The following is a 25,965-nucleotide window of genomic DNA, read 5'->3' as shown; positions in this document are numbered from 1 at the left end:
CGAAGCACAAGGACACTGCAGCTCAGCTTCAGAAGCCCCCACCCGCTGCGCCACTGTTGCCTTGCGAGCCTTGAACCCCTGACGGCGTCTCATCCCTACAGTGCACCCGTCTCATTTCTTCAGACTCTCTCTTTCGTCCTTTTTGTAAGCTCGCTCCCTCATAAAACCATTCCTTGCAGCGGTTGGACGTTTTCTCTCTCTTTGGTTCAGGCTGCCTTGACCGTAATCCTTGAATGATCTCAGATCTCCTCCGCCTTCTTAGCCACCATGGGAAAGCCCGATCCCCCTTCGCTTCCCGGCCTTGCCGGAGGTAGCGCCGACGCTGATGTCTTGTCACTTCATACTCAGCCTGGTGACCGGGCTCTGGACCATGATGTGCCAGAACTGCCATCTGATGACCTGCCGCCTCTCTATTCGGACATTGAGCAGGAAGACAGCCACGCGCCGTTGTTGCCAAACACTGTGCAGCACATCGAGACTTACTTCGACCGCCAAGTAGATGCCAACACGGGCAACGAATTCTTCCTTGCCCCAACCATAAACGGAGACCCAAAGGTTTTACTAGCGCAACTTGAAGAGTCTGCGAGCAAGCCGCCCCGGCCCTTGGTCCGCATCGTGGGAACACACCAACAGCGGATCAAGGAGAATGGGAAGACAAAGACGGAGACCGTCACCGATTTCGATGTGTCCGTCGATCTGACTCCATACCTCTTCTCGGATGCCACGAGGGCTACGTCTTGGAGGCAGTTGCGCACCGTTGAGAACAGTGAGAAGGTGCGGCGTGGCACTATTCTGCGAAAACGGGCCCCTGGGTCGAAACAGGACATCGAAATCAGTGACAGCAAGCCGACGCTCCAAGAATGGTGCCACCGATACTACGCCAGCCACTCTAGTCTCAAATGTTTCGTGCTTCGTCGCAAGGTTCTTGGTTTCGACGAGGAACTTCTGAAGCGAAACCTTGAGGCCCTAGTGCGCAGCACCAACTACCGCGGTCGTTCCGAGATCACATTTCCGGTCAAGGACGAGTACGTCTTTGTATACAACGACTGCAAAGTCAACAGATGGCGCCTTACACCGTGGATCGTGTGGCTCTGCTACCTCACCTTCCTGTGGCTTTTCACCTGGCCGTTCCTCTTCTTCCGGACAAAGGTGTTCGAGGTGGCCGTTGCCGAGTGGCCCTTTTCGCTCCCAGAAGAAAACGGTGACAAGCGCTACGTCAGCATGTCCGAAGGTTATATATATAACATCTGGGGCCGGGCTATCAGTCGTGCTATCCTGGATAAGCGCCAAGGCACCCTGGGCCAAGAGGATCTCATAGCTTCTCAGACCAGCCCCGAAACACCCTTTGCTAATGCTTTGGAGGGCGCCCCGAGGTTTCTCAGGGAAGGTATCAACGCGATGACTGCTATTAACCGGCAATTCGGCTGGGGAGCGGATGAATACTAGGGTTGGCACGGGGCGTTTGACCTGGGATAAGGGCTCGAGCCCGGCGGTGCATGCATCGACCGCTGACCGAGGATCTTCTGAAGGGCTTTTCTGCCTTTTTCTATCATCTTAAACAGTTCATGACACTTTCGTAGGATAATCGGTTCATTGCTTCATTTCTCCAGTTTCGGTCATCGTCGCCTGAAGTCAGTAGATATCAGTAAGGACCGAAGCTTAGCTCCACATGCCGTGACTTTCTTACCTTGACGGAAGTGATTGCTCCTCGGCAGGGTGGCCGAAACGTAGAGGCCTTATCGACAAGCCTCGCGTTGCTTCCATCACGAGGCGGCCCCGTCAACGACACCAAACGACCTCATGACGGCAAGCGCCACAGGGGCATAATACAGAACAGAATTGTGCCCTATTGAGTTAGTTCACGTCGCACAGATACCATTTTGGCAGCCAAACTCACCTCCATACGGGAAAAGCTCTTGCCTCACAACCACGTTTGCTTCCCTCCAAATAGTGACGAACGAATCCTTCCCCCTCACTACCGTCCTAGCAGCCTTCGCCGCCTTGAAGTCATCGGCGTCCATCTCACGAGAAACAAGCCCGCTAACAGCCGCCCTGAACAACAGGTCGTCTTCGTGGCTGGGAATATCCCAATCATTCCTCGCGTGCACCAAGCTTAATCTCAGCCTCCCTCCCCTCTCCTTAACCCTTTTCACGACCGCTGCTAATCTCTCGGCGCTCTCCCCTGCCGAAAAGGTATCAGCAACAGCATCCCGATTTTGCCTTTTGCGCCGCGCGCAAAACCCAAAGCGGCAAAGGCAAACACCCACATTTATCCACCACCCTGCCCACAATCTTGTCAAGCAACCACGGCCAGTAGGTCAGCGGGCGCAGAACCGGCAGCCACCCGGCAATGGCGTAGCCGCTGAGCATCTTGGGCAGGGTACTGAAACCGGCGACCAGGACGATACCGGCAAAGTCAACGCCCTCCTGCAGGGTAAAGAGCTCGGCGGCGCCACAGGCCACGGCCGTGCCGAGGGACTGGCCGACCAGCACGATGCGCGAGGGCGCCACCCCGGCCGTGTGCACCGCCCAGTTGATGACGGCCGCCGCGTCCAGGATCAGGCCGTGCTCCGTCGGGCTGCCCGTGCTCCGTCCAAACCCGCGGTAGTCGACCGTCAGGAGGTGGTACGGCGTGTGAGAGGTCAGGGAGAGGTAGTGCTGCGGGCGCACGCCCTGGGCTATGTGCCCTGCGTTTCCATGGACTAGACAGACGGAAGGAAGAAGGGTGAGATAGGGTAGTGAAAAAGGGATAAAAGGGATGCTGCTTACAAGATATGACCAACTTGGAGGTAGGGTCATCACGGAGCAGGCGGAAGTTTCTGGTCTCGGTGATGTCATGGGCAAAGCCGGCAGGTCGGGATGAGAGCTCGGCCTCGTGTTGGGCGTAAAGGGGCAGTGGCAGGATGTGCCAGGCGTAGAGGGTCTGGTTGTCGGCGGTGGTGATGGAGAATGGAGTGACTTGGTTTTCTTTTGTAGGGTTGTCGGCCGCCTGAACCCTGGATCTATGAATCGCCAAGTGATTGTGACTTACTTGCAAAACCCCATTGCTCGGGTTCGTCGATATTCGCCCACCACAATGTGTTGACTCTGTGAGCGTACAGGAAACTTGTGTCAAGCAGAGACGGATTAGCATCGATTTCGGGCGTATTCATATGCAAAGGGCAGCTTACTTGCGCTGGAAGAAGGGAATCGCGCTGAGGCAAAGGAAAATAATGTAGAGGACCAGGGGCACACCGAAGACGAGGGCAATAGAGAGAAATGGCAGCGGATTTGCCATGGTAGATGGCTGGCGATGGCGGGCTGAAGACTTCGACATGGGGGGTCTGATGATGTTTCTCGGTAGGAGTCCTGCCGTTTCTCTATGACGGGACCTTCTCACCTCGGAAACGGTACCCTGAGCCGCGGTCAAAAACCGCGGTCGACCTGCTGGAAAGTCTTGGAAAAATCACAGTCGGCAGGTGCGACATACAATCAAGGAGCGGATTAAGGCCGCGGCCATCATGCAGCCCAGCTCAAGTATAGTAGATGAGGTGTGATAAGGTAGCGACACAGAGCCCAGAGTCGCTAAGATGGCAGACTGATGTTAGATGTTTTTTAACGTTGACTGAGTTCCATTCGATGTCAATTACCTCCGGCCAACAGCACGATTCATCAATGGTGCTTTTGGCCCACTCTGGCACCCTACGTCAGACGAGACGGGCAACTTGGAGTACCAGCTCGGAGCTCCCAAGCATCCTTGCATCAACGAAGGAATATCCGGCATAACGTCAAGGTCTCGGGCATTGCAACGGATTCTGTGACTTGAATGAGAGACTAAACATGGAGGACCATGACATCCCCCAGCGAAGAGAGCTGCGATGCGACTATCCTTGGTGATGTATCGCTTCAGCGTCAGGTGTAAGCGTTAGTGCTCTGTAGGTAAGAGGGACCTTAGGTAACCACTAACCAGTAACCACCGCCTGAAAACCATGCCTACCAATCATTTTGACCAGTCAGCATCAGCGGCATTTGCCGCCTCGCCGTGTCGATTGGCTCGAAGCCTGCATTTTCTTCTGGCGCCCCGTCCGTCTTTCCCAGCTGCAACTGCATCTTGCTCGCGACACGTCTCGAGGTCGACAGCGGCTTCTTGCACCCACCGCTCCTTTGTGAACCCCATTGCCTTCTTTGCTCCCGCTATTCTATACTGCCGCGATTGGCCGCTAGGTATAAAGTTAATCCTTCAGAAAACGCTTTTTCGACGCCGATGAGTGTATGACGATCCATCGCATGCTTCGCATATCTTCTCCAGCCGGCTGCTGCCATGGAGAAAAAAAGGAAATTGCCCGCACGCGCTGCCGCTCGGGTTGAACAGGCAGCGAAGAGGAGGAACACTACGCCTCCGCAGAGATCAGCAACCCCGGCATCCGCCCCTGAACCGGAGCCCACTCCAGTCGAGGAGCCTCCTGCTCCTCTACCCAAGTCTATCACGGCCGGCAAGCCCCTGCCGACGGTTGATTCGCCCCAACCAGACGATCTCTCAAACAAAGACTACCAGAGCGTAACAGAAAGGTATATTTCGCTCCGTATCGAGTGCGACACCGCAATAACTAACAGTCCGCAGCGGCGTCTTAGCTGAGTCACTTTCGAGGTCGCGTCAGAAATGGACCAGCGAGGGAATATTTGAGAAGTACTGGTCAAAGCCCACAAAGAGGAAGGGCGTTGTGCACGAAGAGCCAAACAACCCACCAAAGGAAAGCATGACAAAGCTTGGCCAGGTGACGATCACTGTCGAGCCGCATGTCTTCGAGGCAACCATGTTCGCAGTAAAAGATCCGAAACCTCCGCCGCCAGCCCCCCCAGCGAGCGAACGACCCATAATACAGTACGGGCCTCCCAACGGAGTTATGCCTCCCCCGTCTACCCCAAAACCCATAACCCCTAGCGGGTCGGCGACCCCAGCTCCGGCACCGCCCCAGCCGCAGACTCAGTCTCAGCCACTAACCGAGACCAAACCCCTAACTCCGGTACAATCACATACTCCGACTCAGACACCGACCTTACGTACCGCACAGCTCGCCGTTGGGCAGCCCACACCTGACCTGACACGGTCAACCCCAACACTTCCTGCTCCGGTGTCGAGGCCGCCAGTTGCCTCGCCTCGGGGAATGGAGTCAGTCCTGTCACCCGTCACGCCACTGGTCCCCCAAGGTCCCGTCCCCCAACCCCAGCCATCACGCCCGATACCCTCCCCGAGCACCACTGGCCTGTCTGGGGCAACAGTTCTGTCAGCCCCAGCTCCTACAAAACCTGCCGCGACATTTAGCCATCCCCCAATGAATGGCGCACCGACAGCGCCCCCTGCAAATGCACCAGGAAAGCCGGCACCGGGCACTGACCCTATCATACTCACACTGGCGGAGAAAGCTGGAATGGATCCGCAATTACGAGACCTGATGAAGCGCGTGGCACAGGGAGAGGCAGCGAAACATGAACTCGAGCGGTTTCAAGCAATTATCGACGCTATCACCGCCGAAAGCAAGAGGAAGGGAAGCACAGCAGGTCCGTCTGCCGACAGGCTTCTGGTTGACGGAAGGACTGTGCGGTACTTTGCGGACGAGGTCCGTACCATCCTAGATATTGTTTTATCGTCGAACCCGAAACAGACTTCGGCCAATCTGCAACCCCCGGCAGGCAGCGATCCTTTGGTCGTCATGCTGGTCAAGACAGCGCTTGACGACCTCCGCACGCGCGATATGGTTCGGCGCATTGCCGAGAACAAGCCACATTTCTCCGATGCTACAGACCTCCAGGCTATCTTAGAGCGCTTGCGAGCCAACATCGTCAGAGACAGGGAGCAGCCCCAACAACAGACACAGACGCCAACACAGGTGCCGGCTACTGCCTCGCCAGCACCTTTCAAACCCAACAACACCCCCAATGGCCAGGCAATCCCTTCATCACCATCAACCGCCCAGCAGCAACAGCAACCTCCGCCACAACAGGCCCTCCGCTCCAAAGGACCACCGCCGCCGCCGGCGAAACCAGACATTTCAGCCATCGTCTTGGAGTTCGCCGGCGGGACAGGCGACAGGTACCTGTTCCCCAAATTCAGCCTGCTTGAATACGTGCCCGTCGCTTCGGGCCAGCAGGTAATAGCGTCCTTTTTGCTCGTGCGCAAGGGGAGCAAGGCCGAGTACCCAATGGCAGACCCTGAGCTGGATTACTATCAGCCGGTGACGATAAGACTGTTCACCCACACGGGCCGGCACCTAGAGCACCTCGCGCGGGTGGTGGCGCCGCGCGAAGAGGTGCTTCGCTACATGGACGATGTCATGAGCAAAATGACACGGGCAGAGTATGTCCTCCTCGCAATGAGGTTGCCCAGGAGTGAGGCGTCGGCGACGGGGCACGAGGACGATAAGGATACGGGCAAGGAAAAAGAAAAGGATAAAGAAAAGGAGGTCAATGGGGCATCCGTAAAGGGAGCTGAGGATGGAACGCCGATTGAGCAACAGCAGCAGCAGCAAGAGAAACCTTTCCAGCAGCCCGGGGTGCTGTGGAAGACGAAGCCACTGCCGAAACCCGAGATGAGGGATTTGCCGCCAAGGTCGAAAACGGGGACCTATGGCAAGTTAGCGCCGGCGATGGATGAAGATACCCAGTACCAGGGGTTCATCAAGTCGATAAGTCGCAAGGAGGCCGAGGCATGAGGTTTTATAGATTCTCTAAGGCAGTCCATCGGGTCTTATTAGTATTCCTGGGGCACGACAGACGCAGAGCAGGTCTGAGGCGAGTCTCCATTTTTAGTCCTATTTGCTCTTGCTCTGTTTCATAGGTATGATGGCTTTCTTCTTTGAGGACTGGGAGTGAGTGGGGTTGCTTTGCCAGCGCTTTGGGTCTTTTACGCAGATTATTTAGGGACGCTACGAGGGACGCCACGGACGGGAGCGGTTATCTGAGCGATTCAAGGGACTTGGGTATGTTCATATCCTGCTGAATATCATAGGAGTCCGGGGCGGTGTTGGTTTGGGCTGCTCAGCTGCTGGCGGGCTTATTGCTGGTTAATTGAATCTTCTTTTCAATGTCTTCCCTTGGCCTTTGGTTCTACTCGGAGTCTTATATTATTCCTCCCCTTTACTTTAAAGTAACGTTATACGCCTGGTGACTCGGAGTCGTTGCGGTTGCGAATTCCAGTAGAACTGTCGACTCGTGTATGGTAGCAGTCAAAAGCAGCCTCGCTGTCGCGCCACTAGTATTATTGGCGGCGGCAGTTTTCACGGCCGAAACTCGTTGGTTTTGCCGTTTTCTTTTCGCAACAGGTCTCGACTTCGCTTCCTTAATTACCTCCGGGATAACATGGGCATCAATGTCTCTCCAGAAGCGTACCTCGTCTGAAGGGCGACGCTCCCTTCCCTTGACTTCAAAGCCCATTTGATGGGCCACATGCCTCCATCCTTCCACCTCGTGAATAGGGGCTTGGCCGCCCGCGGAGATCCATGCCTCAAATTTCTCCTTCATCCTGGGTGTAACTCCTCTACCGAGAAGTTTTGGGCGACCATCGCCCCAATCCAAGAGTCAAATTTGGGCTCCTCGTCTTTTTTGTTGTTTAGCGCGTCATTGAAGACGCGGTATAAGCCGGATCGGGTCAGGTAGTCGGCCTTGCCCTTGGCATTGATCTTTGCGTCGCTCTTGGGACACTCATGAAGCGAGGGAGGATGATTCGAACTGGGAGCCTCTAGGTTTGCCGGTTCAGATCCTTGCCACACTACTATCCTACCCGGTGGGGGGGTGAAAGTAGGAAGGTGGACTTGACTTACAAACCCATTCAGCCACTGGGAGGGCGAAGAAGGATATAGGTTTACTACCTTCTGAACATATATGCTTACATCGATTGTGATCATCTCTCAAGTGGCATGTAGGCAAACTTGAAGTTGAAGCAGGAAAAGTCCATTCAGCTACGGGTCTTGACTTCCTGAGGTACTACCTACACCATAGATGTAGGTAGCTTATGGACACCTCTGCAAGACTCGGCTTTATAAAGCAGGCCAACGTGATGGAGTCCAAATCCCATATCGTTACTTTAACAGAGCTTATGACCGTTTATAGTAATGTCCCGCTTCACCCTTGGTGATACTCGCCATAGCTCAGACCTGAATCATGACCACGATGCCGATTACACCCATTGAGTGTTGAGGCCTGTAGTCCTCTCATGCATCGATGGACTCTTTCCCCTTGTTTCACACGTATATCAGGCACCTCTCTATAATGTGAATTGGGCACATTCGCACATTCGCAGCAGGCATCTTGTTGTTTCGCTCCGAGTCCGGGTGTCGCGCGACCCGTCAAGCCACCCCGATTTCGGCAGCTGCGAGGGCAAGGGGAAACAAGCTCAACTGGACGATTTCTGTCGGGTATCTTTCCAACGGCGCGGTGAATCGTTACACGGACAGACGCGTGACAAGATGGCATCTCCGCGGGGATATCTACACATTAAGGGAGGTACAGCTGGCTCATGGTGCATCATCCCGCGCAGCGTTTCACCCCGGCATGACTCGACCGACTGGCAGAGGTCACATACATAAGGTAGGTACCTTAGTGTTATGATCCATGTACATGGTACCTTAGGTAGTACTGTACGCCAGTCGAACTCTGGCTGGACCCTGGATACGCTTCTCTGTACCATTGATCGCAACGGTGCAACTTGTCGCTTGTTTGATATATATCCTGAATGGTTCAGAGCATAGCAAGCAGTCAAACTCAGTCATTAACATATGACAAGTTTGGCCAGCCATAGCACCAATAACAAGTGATTCTTGACGAGTGAGCTCTCCTTATAAGTGAGTAGATAGGATGCCTTTGTTAGGACCAGTACTTGAGTGTAATCGGCGATCACCACTGGGTTTAATATCAAGCCAAGTCACTTCATGCGGTCAAATCCAGCTTACCTGGCACAAGACGGTTGAGTCAGCACTCAAGCCCTCCCCGCATCCCGGAGAACGGAGTGAAAGAAGTGAAAATAATAGGTAAGGTAGGTAGGTAACCTTCCCGCCTGGCGCCGGGGTTTGGGGCCACGATGTTACGGGAGGCCTCCGAGTTCTCGAGCCTCACTGGCTCCGAATGGGAACTCAGTTGAGACGGATTGTTGCTGCTCTCTAATTCGATAATCCCATGAAGCGCTCCCGGCCTGGTGACGACATTACCTCTTTCTATCTGATACTGACGATGAGCCAGGACACCAGCATCCGTGAAACATCTAGGACCCATGAAGTCAGCATGTGCTTTTGCTCAATTACCCCTTTCTAGTATCGAGTCAATTTGAGATGCCAAAAGGATCTGATTGTTACCTTACCCAGGATTGAAGCAGTGGGTACTGTAGCCTGCAGTGATATGCCCGGTACAGTACTACCAGGTAGGGAAGGGGTCCCCACTGTCCTGGATTCCTGGCGAAGAGAACGAATGGTAAGTGGTCCTGGTGGAATGGCCCTGTTTTTTCTCATTTTTCCCATTTCCACTTTCTCCTTTTCTACCGTTTGGTCACCTTTGACTAGCAGATGTGGCTGTTGCACGCCCGAGGGAGTCAGTAACATTGGTAAATGAAAGCGGTCAAGAGACTCAAGACTCAACGAACTTAGTTCTGCCCTCATTGCTGTTACCGGTATTGCGCCTTCCTGCTCCGATTCAGGTTGGGTTGACACGCCGCCCCGGGTGCGCCTTCCACCAGAATCCACCTGAATAAAATTCTGATTCAGCAAGCACCCGGAAACTTCTCGTACTTTGCGGGGCGCGAGGTAAGATGTGTCCGACTCTCTGCGCTACAAGTGAGTCGTGTTGTCGCGGTTGCCGCTTCTCACCTCATCTGCTTGCATTTAGCACGGTGTCGGTGAGAATTGGATTCGGCCCAACTTGCGGGGTTTGTCCTTATATGATGCTGATCTTCCAATTGGGCGTCGACGGCCTCTCAGATCGACAACGGCCTGTCAGAAGGTGCCCAGCTGGCTGGTTTGTGGCTTGTCGGATTGCTGGATCTGCTGCTGATGGCCGTCGTCTTGGGCGTGGGGGTGGTTTGGCGTCAGAGCCACCTGCGACCATGCTTCTCCCCTGATCCGTCTCATCGGAGCCACTGATCGTCTCTCTTGGATTATTTTCTCCCACTTTTAGCGGATTCATTCTGGACTAGCGGTGAGAAGCTTATTCTCCTCGTGACACAATTACAACGTTTTGTGCCTTGTTAGCCCAATATCCCATCGTTCGGGTTTTCCCGCAAACCCGCCTCGCCCTCAACCTGGAAGCCAGAAAACACGAATGTCGGGCTCATGTAGGGTATGTAAGGGAGGGCTGTGGTCGCTGCGCAGGGCGCACACCGGTCACAGCGTTTACAACTCGACACGACGCTGTGGCGGTTTGTCTGGTAACGAGGATCATCGCCGTTATTTGGTATGAAGAGCTTTTGGCAGGCAAAGGAAGCACTCATCGCTTCACAGGGTCGCATGTTCGCTTGTGTTTGACTTCGAGCTGACGCCTCGGAGGGAGTTGGAGTTTGAGGGGGCCGGGGTCAAGCCACAAAAAAGAAACAAGGAGAAAAACATGGCATCTCAGCTGACTGGTCCGGACATTTATTGCGACAGCGCTTTTTCATCGAATTTGTCCAGCCCCAGACCCGAGAAGATGGGACTGGTCGACCGGATCATGGCCTGTTCTCCGGGTTTCCGGGATCGGGATGAGTGTCCCTTAAATCATTGGGCCCGGCTTCGGTCAGCGCTTTTGTCTAGTTATCGGGCACCGCCGCATTATCTGGACGGCCGCATGAAGTCAGAAGTAGCAAGGATTAGAGCCACTTCCGGGTCTCGACGCGCTTGTCTGGGACGGTGTGGGGAGGCCTGGCTAGCAGAACGCCATGTCCTCCAGCGTTCCACGGTGAGCCGCGCGCTGCGCGCCATCTTTCTTCTTCCTGTCAAATCCGATGTGGTACGGCTGCTCGGAGAGCGCGCTTCTCTCCGTCTATGTGGTAAATTACCTGAGGCTCTCGGGGTTGTTTTGCCCTTCGTGTGGAACCCGAGCCTTCAATATCAGGACTCTGGCAGGAGACCAGGGACTGGAGAGTCACTTCACGAAAGAGCGGGCTGCTTATTTATGTATCCACTGGCCACAATATGGTCCACGTTGCCTTGTGCCGAGAATTCCAAACGTTTGACTTATGTATAAGCGTTTCCCCCATCAGACACCGGTTGCTCATTACCTTCAAGTTTCCAGATTGGCATGCGTCCCGTACCATGGTGAATGGTTGACCTTCTCCGCAGCTTTTCCGGATCGTCCATCAGATCAGATCAGCTAGACAACGACAGGTTTCAGAGCTCTTGTCCCAGTCCTAGGCGTCAGGACCTTCACAAGCCCACCCGAGCTTTCACAGTTCGGGTGAGTCTGGGGTACAACGTTCCGCAGAGTCTGCCAGACTGCCGCTGGGCCTCCGATCAAGCAGCCATGGGTGCGGCCACCAGGGCGGAGGTCCCCTTCTCTCCCCACACCCAACCCGAGTCACACGATCACAAGCAGAACGACCCCCAACAACCACCCCACCTTGCCTCCGTCGCCTCTTCCTCAACCGACCTCCCGCTATCCAACCCATCAGTCGAGACCCTGATCACAATCACCCCCCTTCCCTTCCCACACCACCACAGCGCGTCGACCGCCGTCCTTTCAGACTTGGAAAAAGCCTCCTCCCTTGCGGCGCTCTCCCGCATACCCACCTTGCCCCCGCCCGAAGGGGGTCTCTACGCCTGGCTGACCGTGCTCGGCTCCTTCTGCATCACGACGGCCGTGTACGGACTGAGCAACTCGGTGGGGGTGATCCAGCCGTTCTGGGCCCGCCACCAGCTGGCGGGCTACCCCGTGCAAGACATCGCCTGGATCTCGGGCGCCAACATCTTCCTGTGCCTGTTCCTGGGCGTGCAGGTTGGGCCCTGGTTCGACCGGTTTGGCCCGCGATGGATCCTCGCGCTCGGCAGCCTCGTCTACGCCGGCGGTCTGGTCGGCTTGGCTTTTCTGCCGCAGGATGCTGCGGATGGTTATAGTGATGCCAGTGGCGGTGATGGTGGAGGGCTGCAGCTGGGAGGCGCCGCGCTGTTCGCCCTACTGATGGTCCTGTGGGGCGTCGTCATGGGTGCCGGCGCCGCCCTGTGCTGCACCGTTGCGCTGTCGGTGCTGGCGCACTGGTTTGAGCGCAGGCGGGGCCTCGCCGCGGGCATTGTTTTTGTCGGGAGCAGCGTGGGCGGCGCAATCTTTCCACTTGTGCTGAGGTCTACGCTCGAGGGCATGGGATGGGCGTGGAGTATGAGGATCCTGGTGTTTATCGTGGCAGCGCTGTTGGTGGTTGGGAATGTGCTGATTCGAGGGAGGATCAAGGGGAAGAAGGGATCTGGGACGGTGGATTTCAGGTGCTTCAAGGACTGGAGGTTTGTCTGGACAACGATCGGGGTTACCAGTGCGTTGCTGTCCAAAACCTATGAGCTGGGGCCTGCTGACAACCCGACAGTGAACCAGTTCATCCTCATTGCTGGGCTGGGCATGGTCCCGACATGGGCAACCGCAAAGGGGTTTGCCGAGGAGTCCACTTATGTTATCATAGCGGTGATGAGTGGGTACGTGATTTGTCAAGGCCATTCTGGTTGAAGGTTGCATCAGGAGCAACCGTCGGACTGACATGGAAATATCAGGGGCTCAGGGGTTGGCAGGCTTGCAGCCGGCGCCATCTCAGACAGGATCGGTCGGTTCAACACCATGATCCTGACCACGCTGTTTTCCATTATCACGACGTTTGCCGTCTGGCTCCTGGTGGAGCCACACAGAATGTGGCTGTTTTACCTGTTTTCTATCCTGTTCGGCTTTGGGACTGGCTGTGTAATCAGCCTCGGGCCAGTGTGTGTAGGACAGTGAGTAGGAATCCGGTCACCGGTGGTTGGTCAGCCGCTGCTAACCTGAGATTCCCTCTCCTAGGCTCACGGTCCCCAGCAAATTTGGGCAGTACTATGGCACAAGCTACAGTATTGCGAGTTTCTCGTGAGTTATATGGCTCAAAGTTCACAGGCTCTTCGACCTGAGATGGTGGATTATCTGGGTAGCTCAGGCTGATGTTGGATCCGCAGATCACTGCTGTGCATCCCCCTGAGCGCTGTCATTCTGGATCATCTCGGAACTCAAGGGTTTGTGCTCATTTTTGGTGCCATTCTCCTGATTGCTTTGGCTGCATTCATAATGGCCAGACTTGCCATCCAGGGTTATTCGTGGAGATGGACCGACGTGGTGTGACATCGGCAAAACTACTTGGCTGTTGGCTGTGCTGATGGGGAAACGAAAACGGTGTTATGGTGCGAGGTGACGTTCTGGCGCAAGTCACCAAAATGGGAACTCCACGGGTTCCCATGTAATGTCGATAATGGTGTTGCAATGGGTCGCGGTGTTGGGGTTGCATTCCTGATCTTATCCGAGGGAGAGGCGTCAGGGCATAAAATCGGGGAAAATGGACCATTTTCCAAAGGTATAGAGAAGAATTATGGGGTTGGGGGGTTGACAAAAGGCCAGAATTGAGGGCGTTCCAGGCTGAGGACTGATCAAGTATCTTGGTGGTTGATGACTGGCCAAAAAACGGAACATACGCGAAGCTGAATTGATCGAGACCTGCACCACAAGAAAAGCAAGATTGGGAAACAAGAAAGATGATGAAGAGCGGTTGAAGCTGTGTGGATGTCAAACTTTTCAACGTTAAACGATCAGCAGCTCAACTTAACAGCTCAACGCTGCTTTCATTTCGAAGATGGTCAAGAGTTCGGGATTGACCCGAACTGATCTCGTAGGTCTCGCCGTCCCGCGACGGGACGTAGCCAGAAAGTGGAGCACGGAAAAAGGATTTCACCATTCCAGACCGCTAGTCCTACTTTGTACTAGCGTCCTTCCCTTAAACCATTGTCCTACCTTAAGCTCACCTCGCGCCTGCCGATGGCCAGCATCCAAAGCTGCCTTTGTTTCTTTGCCAAAACCCAATCCCCATCACTTCCTTGCCTCTCAGAATCGCCGCTGAGACCTTAGTAACCACGGTTATTTTTTGCGGCTCATCACTCTTGAATTCCCAGTCAACCGCGCGCGCAACAGGGATGGCGTCAAACGCCTTCCAGTTCGGGGGCGACTCCGAGTCGGAAGACGACAATTTCAATCCAGCACCCGCCGATTTGTCCGATGACGAGAATGAGGGAGACCAGGCCAGTGAGCGAAATGGCAAGACTGGGCGCCGCGGAAGCAGCCCTGCTGCTGACGAACAAAGCCCCGAGGACGAGGAAAATGAGCGACCCTCCAAGACCGCGCCGAAATCCGGCGGCGATGATGAAGAGGAAGAAGATGGCGCCGAAGACGCGCAAGCTGCCGATGACGAAGAATTGGAAGAAGTAGAAGAGGAAGAGGAAGAAGAGGAAGAGGAGGAAGAGGAGGATGATGAGGATGATGATGTCCAGCATGTGAGTGCTCCCTGCGCTCTACAAACCATCCGCCACACCCTCCATCCATGATCTGCTTTAACCTTATTATGCGTCTTGTCGGGGCGAACAATCTTCCAGTGGTTGCTCCGTCCAAGTAATAATAGCTGACAAATATTCCAGCGTCACCGTCGCAAGCGACGCAAGGATCACCGCGCAGCTTTCTTCGATATCGAAGCCGAGGTCGAGGATGAGGACGAAGCTGAGGACGAGGAAAAAGACGGCGAGGAAATAGAGGATTTCATTGACAATGCCCACCCCGACGATATCGCCGAGAGCGGCCATCTCGATGACGACAGGAGACACCGCGAGCTCGACCGCCGTCGCGAGTTGGAATCCAGTCTTGATGCTGAGAAGCAGGCTGAGATCCTGCGGAAGCGCTACGGTAAACGCGCGCCCGCTCGAGGGTTTGGGGATATGGCAGTTGTCCCCAAGCGTTTGCTGCTCCCTAGCGTCGATGACCCTAGCATCTGGGCTGTCAGGTGCAAGGAGGGTAAGGAACGTGAGGTCGTCTTCTCCATTACCCGTCGCATCGAGGAAAGATTGGGCACCAAGAATGAGGTACCCATCACGGCAGCATTCGAGCGCGGCGGCCCCAACTCGGTCATGAAGGGCTACATCTACGTCGAGGCTCGCCGACAGAACGACATCATGATTGCTCTCGACGGTATCCTCAACGTTTACCCGCGGACAAAGATGATGCTTGTAGAGCTCAAGGACATGCCGGACCTCTTGCGGGTTACGAAGACTCCTAATCTGGAGCCTGGCGCCTGGGTGCGTCTGAAGAAGCCTGCCAAGCACGCCGGTGACCTCGCACAAGTTCTGGATGTCACCGAGAACGGCCTGGAAGCGCGTGTTCGTTTCATCCCCCGCCTCGACTATGGTGTTCGCGATGATGCCTTGTCGACACTTACAGCAGATGGGAAGCGGAAGCGGCCTGGCATGCCTGGGCCCCGCCCACCTCAGCGTCTGTTCAGCGAGGTCGAAGCCAGAAAGCGGCATCCTCGCCATATCACCGGCAACCCGCAGACAAACACTTGGACATACATGGGCGAGGACTTTGAGAATGGTTTCCAGGTCAAGGACATCAAAATTCAGCAGCTTGAGGTCAACAATGTTAATCCCACCTTGGAAGAGGTCACCAAATTTGCCGGCGGCTCAGAGGACGGCACCGAGAATCTCGATCTCAAGGCGCTCGCGGCCAGCCTGAAGAGCAATGCGAAAGTTGCCTATGTCCCTGGGGATGTCATTGAGGTCTACGAGGGCGAGCAACAGGGCGTTGTCGGCAAGGCAGTCAATGTCCAGGGCGACATCGTTACTCTCAAGGTGACCGAAGGAGACCTGAAAGGCCAGACCATTGAGGTTCCCAACAGGGGCCTCCGCAAGCGTTTTAGGCCCGGCGACCACGTCAAGGTCATTGGCGGAAGCCGTTTCCGTGACGAGGTCGGTATGGTCGTCAAGATTGTCGACGACCGCGTCACTCTCCTGACAGACCAGACCAACACCGAGGTAACCGTATTCAGCAGGGACTTGCGCGAGGCCAGTGACATTGGTGGTCAAGGGTCTCTCGGCCAGTATTCCCTGTTGGACTTGGTGCAGCTCGACCCAACCACTGTGGGGTGTATCGTCAAGGTCGACCGTGAATCCATGGTTGTTCTTGATCAAAACGGCGAGAACAGGCAGGTCTTGCCCTCACAGATCACCAACAAGCTCCCAAAGCGCAAGACAGCCGTCGCCGCAGACCGCAATGGTTCCGAAATCCGGCTCGACGACGTGGTTCGCGAGCATGGCGGGCAGCAGCGTCAGGGAAAAATTATACACATCCACAGATCTTTCATCTTCCTACACAGTCATGCCAGCACAGAGAATGCCGGCGTGTTTGTTACCCGGGCCGGCAACGTCACCACCATCGCAGCGAAAGGCGGCCGCATTACCAACGCAAACTCAGGCCCTGACTTGAATTCGATGAATCCGGCTTTGAAGCGAAATCCGGCAGCCAATAGTAACAATATGCAGGCTCCTCGGAGGTTCGGCCCGGACAGGGCCATCAATCAGACGGTGACGATCCGGCGGGGTGGTTACAAAGGCTTGCTGGGCATCGTCAAGGATACCACCGACACACATGCACGCGTTGAGTTGCACACCAAGGGCAAGATCATCACCGTGCCAAAGGCCGACCTTATTTTCAAGGACAAGGTTACCGGGCGGCCCATCGACATCTACAGCCGGTCCGGCCGCGGTGGCTTTGGGGGAGGACGTGGCGGATTTGGCGGATCGGGTGACTATCCAGGCGGAAGCAGGACACCCATGGGCTCCGGGGGCAGCGAGCGGACGCCGGCATGGGGTTCCTCGAAGAGTAAGTTTCCATTTATTCCCTCTGTGCTGCTGCGCGTACTGTGTGCTGATACTTGCTTAGCTGTCGCGCGGACACCAGCGTGGAGTCGTGATGTCGCTGGCTCACGCACCCCTGCCTGGGGCGAGGGCTCACGAACCGTCAATCCATACGATGGTAACCGCACCGCGTATGGCGGCGCTACCGCTTACGGTGGTGGCTCTCGCACCCCTGCCTGGACCTCTGGCGCTAAAACGCCCGCACCGGATGGTTTCGGTCACGGCTCAAAGACCCCGGCCTGGGGCGGCGGTGGGGATGCGTGGGGCTCCAAGACGCCTGCTTACGGGGTTTCGGCCCCCACACCGGGCGCAAGTGGGCCTGACAGCTGGGGTTACACCCCCGGCGCCAGCGGTGGGTCCAATGCATTTGACGCGCCGACTCCCGGGGCCGGGCTTGGCGCGCCCACACCGGCAGCTCTCAATGCTCCGACCCCTGGCGCCTACTCCGCCCCTACCCCGGCTGCGATCATCGCCCCCACACCGGGCGCCTGGCAGGGCGGCTGGGGAGCTGATACGGCGCCCACGCCTGCGGTTGGCGCACCGACGCCGGCTGCCAGCGGCGGATATTATGGCGCGCCCACGCCTGCTGCGTACGGCGGTGCGCCCGAGACGCCGGCGGCTGGGGAGATTCGGTATGCTGATGATGACTGATTGGTTGGTGGGTATCAAAGGTCCATACTCGGATTGGTACTAGCTTGCGTGAACGAGATAATCCGATCCAAAGGAATTGAGTGTTACTGGCGTTCATGGTTGGGCTCAGACAGCACAAGGCAGGGTTGACATATGGATGGTTAGGAGGGATCGTCGACACTATCATAGATTCCGTAGGCCGCCTCTGACAAGGGAGTTTTTTCAATTGACTTCTTCCCTTGCTGATGCTTGGTGATGATGTCCGTACTGGATTCGGAATGGGAAACGTGAGACTGCTAACATGAGGGCAGGCTGATCCTGACTAGCACAACTTCACAAGCACCTCGACGCTACGTGATTCATCTCGAGGCTACTAGTTAGGTCAGGTGTGGTAGGCTTAACATATACCTCCCGTCCTTGATCCTACTTCTTATGTTCTCTCCCCGTCGGAGTGCTGGTCGAGTTCTCGCTTACATCATGTCCTATCACATCGGAGACTTCACAAGCTTTTCTTCTCTTTTTCTTACTTACCTATTCATTACCTATCTGTTTCGTCCCTCAGCAGAACTGTGTATTGTTCTGCTCAGCTTGTACCCGGCGACGCACATTGTGTCTCGTCGGGTGGTTCGGATGAGGGGATGTGGTATGGATAAGGTAGGTAGTTAGCAGTGGTGGCAGTCGTCGAGGTTGAGTTGTGCGGTACAACTAAGACTTGGCGGAGTCGAGTTGTGAATGCGTTTGAAGGGTTTGGACAGGAGAAGGGAGCGTATGAGATCTCTCGTTGGCCCGTTTTTATAGTCATGATTCTCCCCGTATCTTCGAGGGTCTACCCCACCCTATGTGCCGGGATCTCAGACAAGTCTACCTGGCTTCCCATGCGGAACAAGTAACCAATATTGAGTACAGGTAGTTAGATACTACTGCAGCTGGCCCAGCACTGACTGGGCCTTGACTCAAAGGGCTTCGGCCGCGCCGACGAGGCAAGGAGATGCCAATACCAGGCATGATATAACAATATCCCGCTCCTGCCTATATCGCTAACTTGAACTGAATCGGATGACGGAGCCCTGGCTTTTGTCCTACGGATGATTCCAGTCAGAAATTACCAAACTAACATGCTAAGGCGAGTTGTGACGATGCTAGTAATTTTAGAGATTCCCCTTCTCATACCTACAGTAGATACCTTACCTTACCTATGTCAGGTATCCTTGTGGGCGAACGAATCTAAGAATGATGCATGGGTTGCAAACATGTACACCAAGGCATGAGGGCTACCAAGGTTACAGTACTAGTAATGAACTTTGAATGCTGCTAGCTTCGGGCGCCAGAGTGCTTCTCTGGGAGACTCCCAAGGAGTCCCGCCCAACTTACAAGGCGAAGCCGGCATTCGCATGCGCATGACCTTGGACACGGAAATTGGCGCTTGGCCAGATATATGCATTCGACTGCCGGCAGGCTGGGGCCAACCGAAGCGACGCGCCCCAGGTTCCTCAACGCAGAGAACCCGGGCCAAGTTCCAATATACCCCGGATCAGGTGGAAGCGTGGCCTAGTCAAATTATGGTACTCTGATATTAGGCCAAGGGTCAGGTCCAATATGCAGACAAATCCCAAGTGGCTGCTTTGGCTGGGGTGTCTTTACCCGCTGCCCCTTTACCCGCCTCGGCGGCAATGGCCCTGTGCAATGACGAACGAACAAGAGCCGTTCATGTCAAATTCGGCACGGATATGGATGCCCCTGAGGCTCCGTAGACTACGTATAAATATATCAGCCACCAAACCCGGGTGAGTGGAAGATGGACTCTGAAGAGTTTCCCGGTTGGTTAAGCCTAGCAATCTTGTCCCTGGCGTCTTTCAAAAAAGGTTTCGATCTCTTCAGACCCCGTCAGGATGAAGTTGACAGCTGCCATTACGCTGCTCTTGTTGGCTGCCGCTAAGGCTCATTGTGAGCTGAGCTCTTTCCCTGCCACCTCCTAACCAGTGTCCAGTCTGACTGACCCTTTGCAGACACCTTCCCCAGCATCGCCAACACAGCCGACTGGCAATATGTCCGTGTTACGTCCAACTACCAGAGCAATGGTCCAGTGACAGACGTCAACTCAGACGCCATCCGGTGCTACGAGCGTAACCCCGGCACCGGGGCGAGCGGCGTCTACAACGTCACCGCCGGCTCCACCCTCAACTACAACGCCAAGGCATCCATTTCCCACCCGGGGCCAATGGCCGTCTACATTGCCAAGGTCCCCGCTGGCAAGACGGCCGCGAACTGGGACGGCAAGGGCCAAGTCTGGTCCAAGATCTACCAAGATATGCCCCGTCTGGGCGGAAGCATGACCTGGCCTTCACAGGGTATGTCACAGATAAAACTGTCAGAACCACCTCCGCGCCCGGTAATGGTGCTAACACTCAGAAATAGGTGCCCGCTCCATCCCCGTCACGATCCCCCGCTGCCTGCAGAACGGCGAGTACCTGCTCCGGGCCGAGCACATTGCCCTGCACAGCGCGAGCGGCGTTGGCGGAGCCCAGTTCTACATTTCGTGTGCCCAGATCAGCGTCAGCGGCGGCAGCGGAACATGGAGCCCTAAAAATCGTGTCTCGTTCCCCGGCGCTTACCAGGCCACCCACCCCGGCATCATGATCAACATCTATTACCCCGTGCCGACCAGCTACACGCCGCCTGGCCCGCCGGTTGAGACGTGCTGAGACGCTTCATGGGATGTTGGCATGGAATTGAGCAGTCTCAACGAGGCACTTCAAATTATACTCTTGAGTGTATATAGGTACTTCTGTTGCGAATGTGATACTATGAGGTGTCGAGTTGTATATACTGAGTGTTACCTACGTCAAGCGCATATGCGTTGAGCTGCTTACCGGTATTCTGAGTTGAGAATCACGACTTGCCCCAGCTTGTAGAAATAATACTTATGTTAGGCATGGATGACCTATTAATAGAAACAGAAAGAACTCGACTTGAAGCAATGACAATGGGACAAAGCCAGAGCTATCTGGATTCACCTTGACTACAGGATCTTAGAGGTGGAAACAAATGTGAAGACGACGGATAATGGGTTTGTGTCGAAGTCCCTTAGAGTCTTTTCCGGAATACTAGCGGACGAATAGAACACCCGCCGAGTTACTACATCGCCCGGTGTCAATGTGTTGTTGTCATTTAGTATTTAATTGCCGACACCAGCCCCTGAACTCCCCTTCCGTCAATCTTCATCTACATCGACACCAGCAGAGCATTCAACAAGGAAAGCTAACAAGGTAGGTTCTGAGGTAAGCAATAAGCAAGCAAGCTGAGCGAAGCCGGGCCAAGTACTACATAGCAGTAGCCAAGACAGGAAACGACAAAGGACAATGTGCAGAATCCGGTGTGTGCACTTCACTCTGCACGACGTGGCGCCGAGCATGGCGACCAACCTCTTCAACACCAATGGTGAGGGTGACTACAGGAGTTCGGGCGTGGCCCGTCAGTGCAGATGCGGCCACAGCAAACGCATGTTTAGCTTGGAACCAATGCCATTGGGCAGCCACCCGCAGCCTGAGCCAAACCATTGCTTCTACGCGGGCTACTGCTTTCACACTTACCACGACTGCTGCGTACTTTGGTACCAGGTTATTGAATGCAACTGGTTCTGGGAGAGCTTGGAGGCAGACTCCGAATGGGATTGTCCCAACCGTTTCATATCGCACAGGTACTGCCACTTGCACCAGGTTCTGGAACCAGAGAGTCGGGTGCGCATCTTGCAAAAGATCGGTCTCCCCGAGGACGTGCCCAGATGGGATCTTGATCCCCCCAAGCCGCCCCATTTCCCGGCAGACCTCTTCTATTCGCCCGATCAGTGGCCCTACGTGGACTTCAGGCTGCCAGACGACTGGGTCGACGTGGACAACTGGGATGAGGAAGAGCAGTCAGAGGAAGAGCAGTCGGGGGAGGAGCAGCAAGAGGAAGAGCAGTCGGGCGAGGAGCAGTCGGGGGAGGAGCAGTCGGAGAAATGGCCATGGTTTCCTAACAACTCGTTAGAAAAATGCCGGGTATACATTGAGGCGTTTGGGCAGATGCTTTTCAACTTCAAGGAGCAGCTCCGAGATGCTCAAGCCGCCGCGGCAGAATGTGCCAAATCGGTGCATGACGTGACCACTCCGGCAGGCCTGCGGGAGTTTACCGCTCATACGAACGTCGCCATCGCCAACTTGGTCGGAGCAAAGGCGCATCTAACCAATGCCAAGCGGTTCCAGAGACACGCGGCCTTGAGCTACAAGCTCATGATGAAACACATTGGCTTGTGTCTGACCGCACTTGGGAGGATGCCTGCTCCGGGCGAAGCTGTTACTTCGACAGATGGGGACTCGTCCTTCACCGTGTCGCGTGAGCAAATCGACCTCGGGGACCTCACAGCTGAGGAAGTCATTGAAGCCTGTGAAGGGGCTCCAAAACAATACGCAGCGTTTTTGGACGGGTACTTGGCGGAACTAACCCGTAACGTGAACCAGAAGTTAGCTTCCGGGGCATACAGGGTAATCAACCGCAAGTCGGGAAGGAAGCCATATCGGCCCGTCCGAAATGTCGCGTTGCCACCTAGGGCTCTGAGCTCGAGGAGGTTGTTGGCGAAGAAAAATTGTCCGGTCGAGCTGACACCACCACTTGACGAATTGGGTCTTTATGCCGTACTAAGGAAACGCATTTCTAGACCTCGCCCCCTGCTTTTGCGTAGTGAGCGGTCGGACTGATAGCCTGACAGTGAAGACGAATCAAATGACGAGTCATGAGATCTCAGATGGGTTAGTGAGCTGTGAGCATACTAGGGTACTCCGTACATACACAGAAATGGATATTGTACTGAATGGCTTGCCCCTGACGGTAGGTTAGGTAGGGAGAGAGAGGTAAATACAACTGGAGCGATCATGCAGTTGAGCATTGGGGAAACGGCGAGGTGAGATGGAATGCGTCCTGGGAGCTGATTGTGTGCCACGCAGTGAGGTAAGATACCTTACACTAGTAGCCTTAGTAGGTCTGTAGCTACCGAAATGAGTTGCGCTGCGCTGCAGATCCGTGATGTTGAAGGATTGGTGAGTGACATGTGCGCCCCTGCTCTTCCATGTTAGGTTTGAACTAGGTTTGCTCAAAAAGCCTTCCTTTGTTCCTTCCTCAAAGGTAACAGACGACACCCACGCTCCCATAGGCAGCATGCAACTGCCACACCTTGGCCACCAGGTCATTAGGACTCAGTCCCGCCCGTAGGTCCTCTAAAGTAGTGGGGCAGATGGCGATTATGAAGCCCTGACGAGTACCCAAAGCTCCTCTAACCTGCCCCCAGTTTCGTAGCCGGGCAACCACAACCTTCGTCGATCTTTGAACTTTCTGGTGGCTGCACCCCAAGAATTTGAACGCTCTTGGAGAGCCTTGCACTGGAAGCGTTGAAGGCGAAAGCGAGAAGGTCGTATGTGATAACGAGACCGTACACAACAGCCCAGCATGCAAGAACCAGGTAATGCCGGGTGTGGGTTGATGATGGAGAGGGTTTTCAGCGTGGTACCTCCAGCGTTTAGGTACTGGGGGCGTTGTCTGTTAGTGCAACCAAAACTTTTGTATGCAAAAATCGTCCTCTCGACTACCCCTCTTAACAGATCTACCCGTCAGACCCCCAGCGTGCACCAGAGACGCGATGGAAGGTTCGCGTCAGAAGGTGAAATCACGCGTCTCAGCCCAACACAACTTTTCCATATTCGGGTCTGTTCACTCTTGTCTACCACACCTTGAATTTTATGCATAATCTTGACGGATTGATCGGGACATTGCAAGACATTCGGCGTGGCATACGCAACGCATGGGAGAAAGTGCTAACTGCACGATAGCTTCATTACTTGAGCGTGACAGTGGCATTGCCCCTAAAGTCGGTGCTCGACGCGCCGACAAGGAACATAAACTCGCCCGGCTCGACGACATACTTCATCCTCGCATTCCAGACACCCAGATCCTGCATGTTGATCTTGACGCTCACGCGCTTGCTTTCTCCAGCCTTCAAGAGCACCTTCTGGAAGCCCTTCAACTGCATGTTGGGCACCACAACACTGGCGATCACGTCCTTGACATAGACCTGCACCACCTCCTTGCCGTCGCGTTGCGACGTGTTTCTCACCGTCACGCTAACCGTCACAGTATCCCTGGCGCCCACCGTTTTCTTGTCCACCGCGACGTCGCTATACACAAAGCTCGAATAGCTGAGGCCATACCCAAACGGGTACAGCGGCCTGGGATCACCGAGGACGTACTGGTGGCCAAAAACGAGCGTGCCATTGTCATACGCCATACCCGCATCCGGATTCGCCGGCCGCCCCGAATTCGGATGGTCATAGTACACGGGCAGGTCACCCACACTGCGCGGAAAACCGACGGCGAGCTTACCGCTGGGGTTGACATCCCCAAACAACACCGACGCCAGGGCAGCACCGCCCTGCTCCGAAGGATAGAACTGCTGGACGAGGGCTGCGGCGTGAGCCGAGATCCAGGGCGCCGTGACGGGTTTGCCCGAGGAAAAGACCACGACGGTGGGCTTACCCGTCGCCACGACGGCCCGCACCAGCGGCTCCTGCGCCCCGACCAGGTCCAGGCTGTTCACGTCGACGTGCTCGCCCGTTGTCGCGTTCAGGCCCTGCCACAGCTCGTTCTGGTCCCGCGACCAGGTCCCGACCACCACAACGGCCACGTCGGCGGACTCGGCTGCGGCGATTGCCTCGGCGAAGCCGGCTTGGGACGTCGACCACCGCTCGCAGCCTTTGGCGTAGGTCACCTTCTCACTGCTGCCCACGGCGGCGCGGATGCCGTCCAGCGGGGTGACGCCGCGCGTGGAGGAATTGGCGATGACGTAGTCGCCGTAGTTCATGAAGCCGTGGGCCATGGGCCCGATGACGGCGATGGAAGCGTCCTTTCGCAGCGGGAGGAGGTTGTCGCGGTTCTCGAGCAGCACAATGGACTCCTCGTCGAGTTTCTTGGCTAGAGCAACATGCTCGGGCGCGTTGAGCACCTTGTTCATTTCCTCTGCGGGGAGGCCGGTATAGGGGTTGTCGAATAGCCCGAGCTCAAACTTGGCGCGCAGCACCCGCGCCACGGCCCGGTCGACGACTTTCTCATCGATCTTGCCGCGTGAGACTAGGGCGGGGATTTCTTGGAACGAGTACGACCCGCCGCCCATCTCCGAGTCGCCGCCCGCGGGTAAGATGTACTGGACGACGGCCTGCTTGTCGACGGGGTTCGACGCGCACATGCGAAAGTCGTTGCACAGACGGTCCGAGGCACCCGCATCGGTCATGGTGTAGTACTTGTAGCCCCACTCGTCGCGGAGGATGTCGGTGAGCAGGTGGGCGTCGGCCACGGCGGGGATGCCATCGTAGCTGTGGTAGGCCGTCATGATGGAGAGGGCGCCACCGTCGATGATGGCGCGCTTGTAGGATGGCAGGTAAGTGGTGCGCAGCTCGCGCTCACCGCCGTGCACGGGGCCTGTGTTTAATCCTTGCTCGGCCGCACCAAAGGCGGCGAAGTGCTTCACCATGGCGCTGACCCCGGCGGCTTGCACGCCCTTGACGTAGGCCAGCGCGAGCTCGCCCGCGAGGTAGCCGTCCTCGCCGTACATCTCCTCGACCCGGCCGTGGCGGAGCTCGCGGGCCAGATCTGCCACGGGCGCAAAGAGCTGGTTCACGCCCATGGCGCGGGCCTCTTTGCCGATGGCGGCTGCCATCTCTTGGACCAAGGCGGGATCCCATGCGCAGGCGATGGCGATGGGCGAGTTGAAGATGGTGGCGTTGACTGAGGCATTGGCCCTGAGCCTTAGCAGGTATTCTGATTCTAACACAGGGATGAAGTCTTACAAGCGAGAAACCCGTGGAGACCCTCGGTTTGCACAAAGGCCGGGATGCCCAGGTAGGTCTTGTTTTGGATATACTCCTGTGCGATCTTGATGTTCTTGGCAATCCATTCGTTGGGTGCGGCCACGCCGACATAGAAAGAGCTCCCTCTGTATCTTGTGCTCCATTCCAAGCCGGTCTGGTTGAGCGCACCGGTCGTCTCGTTCATCCAGTTGCGGATATCACCCTGGAGAAGCTGTGACGCCTTCTCCTCGATGGTCATCCTCGACAGCAGGTCGGCTACGCGAGCCTCGACGGGGGCCTTTGTGTTCTTGTAAAGGGCATTTTGGAGGCTGGGCCGTTGCTTGTCGGCGGCGAGGACGCCCGCTGCAAGAAGCAGCGCAGAAGACAGGAGCTTCATTCTTGTGGCTCCTAGGGGGCGGGCTGGGAATGCTAGGGCCGAGTCGAGTCAGTCGTCGACCATGACACGACAGATACTACACACCATCTTCAGGTCACCGAGTGATATATACCATAACATCTCGAGCCTCGGTCGGCAAAGACAAGGTGATGTCGGGATACAAGGTGCCGTCTTGGTATCG

At 55.7% G+C, this 25,965-nt stretch overlaps 9 protein-coding genes across 9 annotated transcripts; 6 read left to right on the top strand and 3 right to left on the bottom strand.

Moving 5' to 3' along the window:
- The first annotated feature begins 24 nt into the window (after positions 1 to 24).
- N656DRAFT_784949 (uncharacterized protein) lies at positions 25 to 1,627 on the top strand. Its single transcript, XM_064816274.1, has one exon. It carries the CDS (start codon positions 268 to 270, stop codon positions 1,444 to 1,446), a length of 1,179 nt encoding a protein of 392 aa, XP_064665372.1. The 5' UTR covers positions 25 to 267; the 3' UTR covers positions 1,447 to 1,627.
- Positions 1,628 to 1,763: 136 nt separating this feature from the next.
- On the bottom strand, positions 1,764 to 3,277 carry N656DRAFT_792988 (alpha/beta-hydrolase; the record flags this gene model as incomplete). Its single annotated transcript, XM_064817131.1, has 6 exons — positions 1,764 to 1,846; positions 1,898 to 2,182; positions 2,268 to 2,702; positions 2,770 to 2,967; positions 3,032 to 3,105; positions 3,171 to 3,277. The coding sequence occupies 6 exons, from the start codon at positions 3,275 to 3,277 to the stop codon at positions 1,764 to 1,766; spliced, it is 1,182 nt and encodes a 393-aa protein (XP_064665371.1).
- Positions 3,278 to 4,300: 1,023 nt separating this feature from the next.
- Positions 4,301 to 6,689, top strand: N656DRAFT_719378 (uncharacterized protein; the record flags this gene model as incomplete). Its single annotated transcript, XM_064812361.1, has 2 exons — positions 4,301 to 4,548; positions 4,649 to 6,689. 2 exons carry the CDS (start codon positions 4,301 to 4,303, stop codon positions 6,687 to 6,689), a joined length of 2,289 nt encoding a protein of 762 aa, XP_064665370.1.
- Positions 6,690 to 8,526: 1,837 nt separating this feature from the next.
- Positions 8,527 to 12,909, top strand: N656DRAFT_792986 (MFS general substrate transporter; the record flags this gene model as incomplete). The annotated part of the gene is made up of 4 exons (XM_064817130.1): positions 8,527 to 8,562; positions 8,948 to 9,002; positions 11,741 to 12,467; positions 12,690 to 12,909. The coding sequence occupies 4 exons, from the start codon at positions 8,527 to 8,529 to the stop codon at positions 12,907 to 12,909; spliced, it is 1,038 nt and encodes a 345-aa protein (XP_064665369.1).
- A 1,055-nt stretch (positions 12,910 to 13,964) lies between these two features.
- Positions 13,965 to 17,737, top strand: N656DRAFT_762781 (transcription elongation factor Spt5). The gene is made up of 3 exons (XM_064813275.1): positions 13,965 to 14,480; positions 14,622 to 16,854; positions 16,915 to 17,737. The coding sequence occupies exons 1-3, from the start codon at positions 14,124 to 14,126 to the stop codon at positions 17,538 to 17,540; spliced, it is 3,216 nt and encodes a 1,071-aa protein (XP_064665368.1). The 5' UTR covers positions 13,965 to 14,123; the 3' UTR covers positions 17,541 to 17,737.
- A 1,510-nt stretch (positions 17,738 to 19,247) lies between these two features.
- Positions 19,248 to 20,509, top strand: N656DRAFT_784942 (lytic polysaccharide monooxygenase). The gene is made up of 3 exons (XM_064816273.1): positions 19,248 to 19,463; positions 19,526 to 19,867; positions 19,935 to 20,509. The coding sequence occupies exons 1-3, from the start codon at positions 19,409 to 19,411 to the stop codon at positions 20,219 to 20,221; spliced, it is 684 nt and encodes a 227-aa protein (XP_064665367.1). The 5' UTR covers positions 19,248 to 19,408; the 3' UTR covers positions 20,222 to 20,509.
- A 369-nt stretch (positions 20,510 to 20,878) lies between these two features.
- On the top strand, positions 20,879 to 22,304 carry N656DRAFT_832827 (uncharacterized protein; the record flags this gene model as incomplete). Its single annotated transcript, XM_064818672.1, has 1 exon — positions 20,879 to 22,304. The coding sequence occupies one exon, from the start codon at positions 20,879 to 20,881 to the stop codon at positions 22,250 to 22,252; it is 1,374 nt and encodes a 457-aa protein (XP_064665366.1). The 3' UTR covers positions 22,253 to 22,304.
- N656DRAFT_784941 (uncharacterized protein) lies at positions 22,187 to 23,055 on the bottom strand. The gene is made up of 2 exons (XM_064816272.1): positions 22,344 to 23,055; positions 22,187 to 22,294 (listed from the first exon to the last, which is right to left on the bottom strand). The coding sequence occupies exon 1, from the start codon at positions 22,739 to 22,741 to the stop codon at positions 22,388 to 22,390; it is 354 nt and encodes a 117-aa protein (XP_064665365.1). The 5' UTR covers positions 22,742 to 23,055; the 3' UTR covers positions 22,187 to 22,294; positions 22,344 to 22,387.
- A 221-nt stretch (positions 23,056 to 23,276) lies between these two features.
- N656DRAFT_741192 (glycoside hydrolase family 3 protein) lies at positions 23,277 to 25,817 on the bottom strand. The gene is made up of 2 exons (XM_064812814.1): positions 25,388 to 25,817; positions 23,277 to 25,325 (listed from the first exon to the last, which is right to left on the bottom strand). Exons 1-2 carry the CDS (start codon positions 25,782 to 25,784, stop codon positions 23,383 to 23,385), a joined length of 2,340 nt encoding a protein of 779 aa, XP_064665364.1. The 5' UTR covers positions 25,785 to 25,817; the 3' UTR covers positions 23,277 to 23,382.
- Between the last annotated feature and the right edge of the window lie 148 nt (positions 25,818 to 25,965).

Source organism: Canariomyces notabilis, assembly GCF_033297395.1.
Source record: "Canariomyces notabilis strain CBS 508.74 unplaced genomic scaffold N656scaffold_38, whole genome shotgun sequence".
NCBI lineage: Eukaryota > Fungi > Ascomycota > Sordariomycetes > Sordariales > Chaetomiaceae > Canariomyces > Canariomyces notabilis.
The sequence above is the reverse complement of the archived record's forward strand: the minus strand, read 5'-3'. Positions and strand labels throughout refer to the sequence as shown.

Bases quoted from the DNA above. Each gene is read 5' to 3' on its own strand.
- N656DRAFT_741192 (XM_064812814.1), bottom strand. From the start codon at position 25,784: ATGAAGCTCCTGTCTTCTGCGCTGCTTCTTGCAGCGGGCGTCCTCGCC. The intron at 25,326-25,387 runs GTAAGACTTCAT...CCAATGCCTCAG, and splicing joins TCTCCACGGGTTTCTCGCTT to TCAACGCCACCATCTTCAAC.
- N656DRAFT_762781 (XM_064813275.1), top strand. From the start codon at position 14,124: ATGGCGTCAAACGCCTTCCAGTTCGGGGGCGACTCCGAGTCGGAAGAC. The intron at 14,481-14,621 runs GTGAGTGCTCCC...CAAATATTCCAG, and splicing joins AGGATGATGATGTCCAGCAT to CGTCACCGTCGCAAGCGACG. The intron at 16,855-16,914 runs GTAAGTTTCCAT...ATACTTGCTTAG, and splicing joins GGCATGGGGTTCCTCGAAGA to CTGTCGCGCGGACACCAGCG.
- N656DRAFT_784942 (XM_064816273.1), top strand. From the start codon at position 19,409: ATGAAGTTGACAGCTGCCATTACGCTGCTCTTGTTGGCTGCCGCTAAG. The intron at 19,464-19,525 runs GTGAGCTGAGCT...GACCCTTTGCAG, and splicing joins GGCTGCCGCTAAGGCTCATT to ACACCTTCCCCAGCATCGCC. The intron at 19,868-19,934 runs GTATGTCACAGA...ACTCAGAAATAG, and splicing joins CATGACCTGGCCTTCACAGG to GTGCCCGCTCCATCCCCGTC.
- N656DRAFT_784941 (XM_064816272.1), bottom strand. From the start codon at position 22,741: ATGACCTGGTGGCCAAGGTGTGGCAGTTGCATGCTGCCTATGGGAGCG.
- N656DRAFT_784949 (XM_064816274.1), top strand. From the start codon at position 268: ATGGGAAAGCCCGATCCCCCTTCGCTTCCCGGCCTTGCCGGAGGTAGC.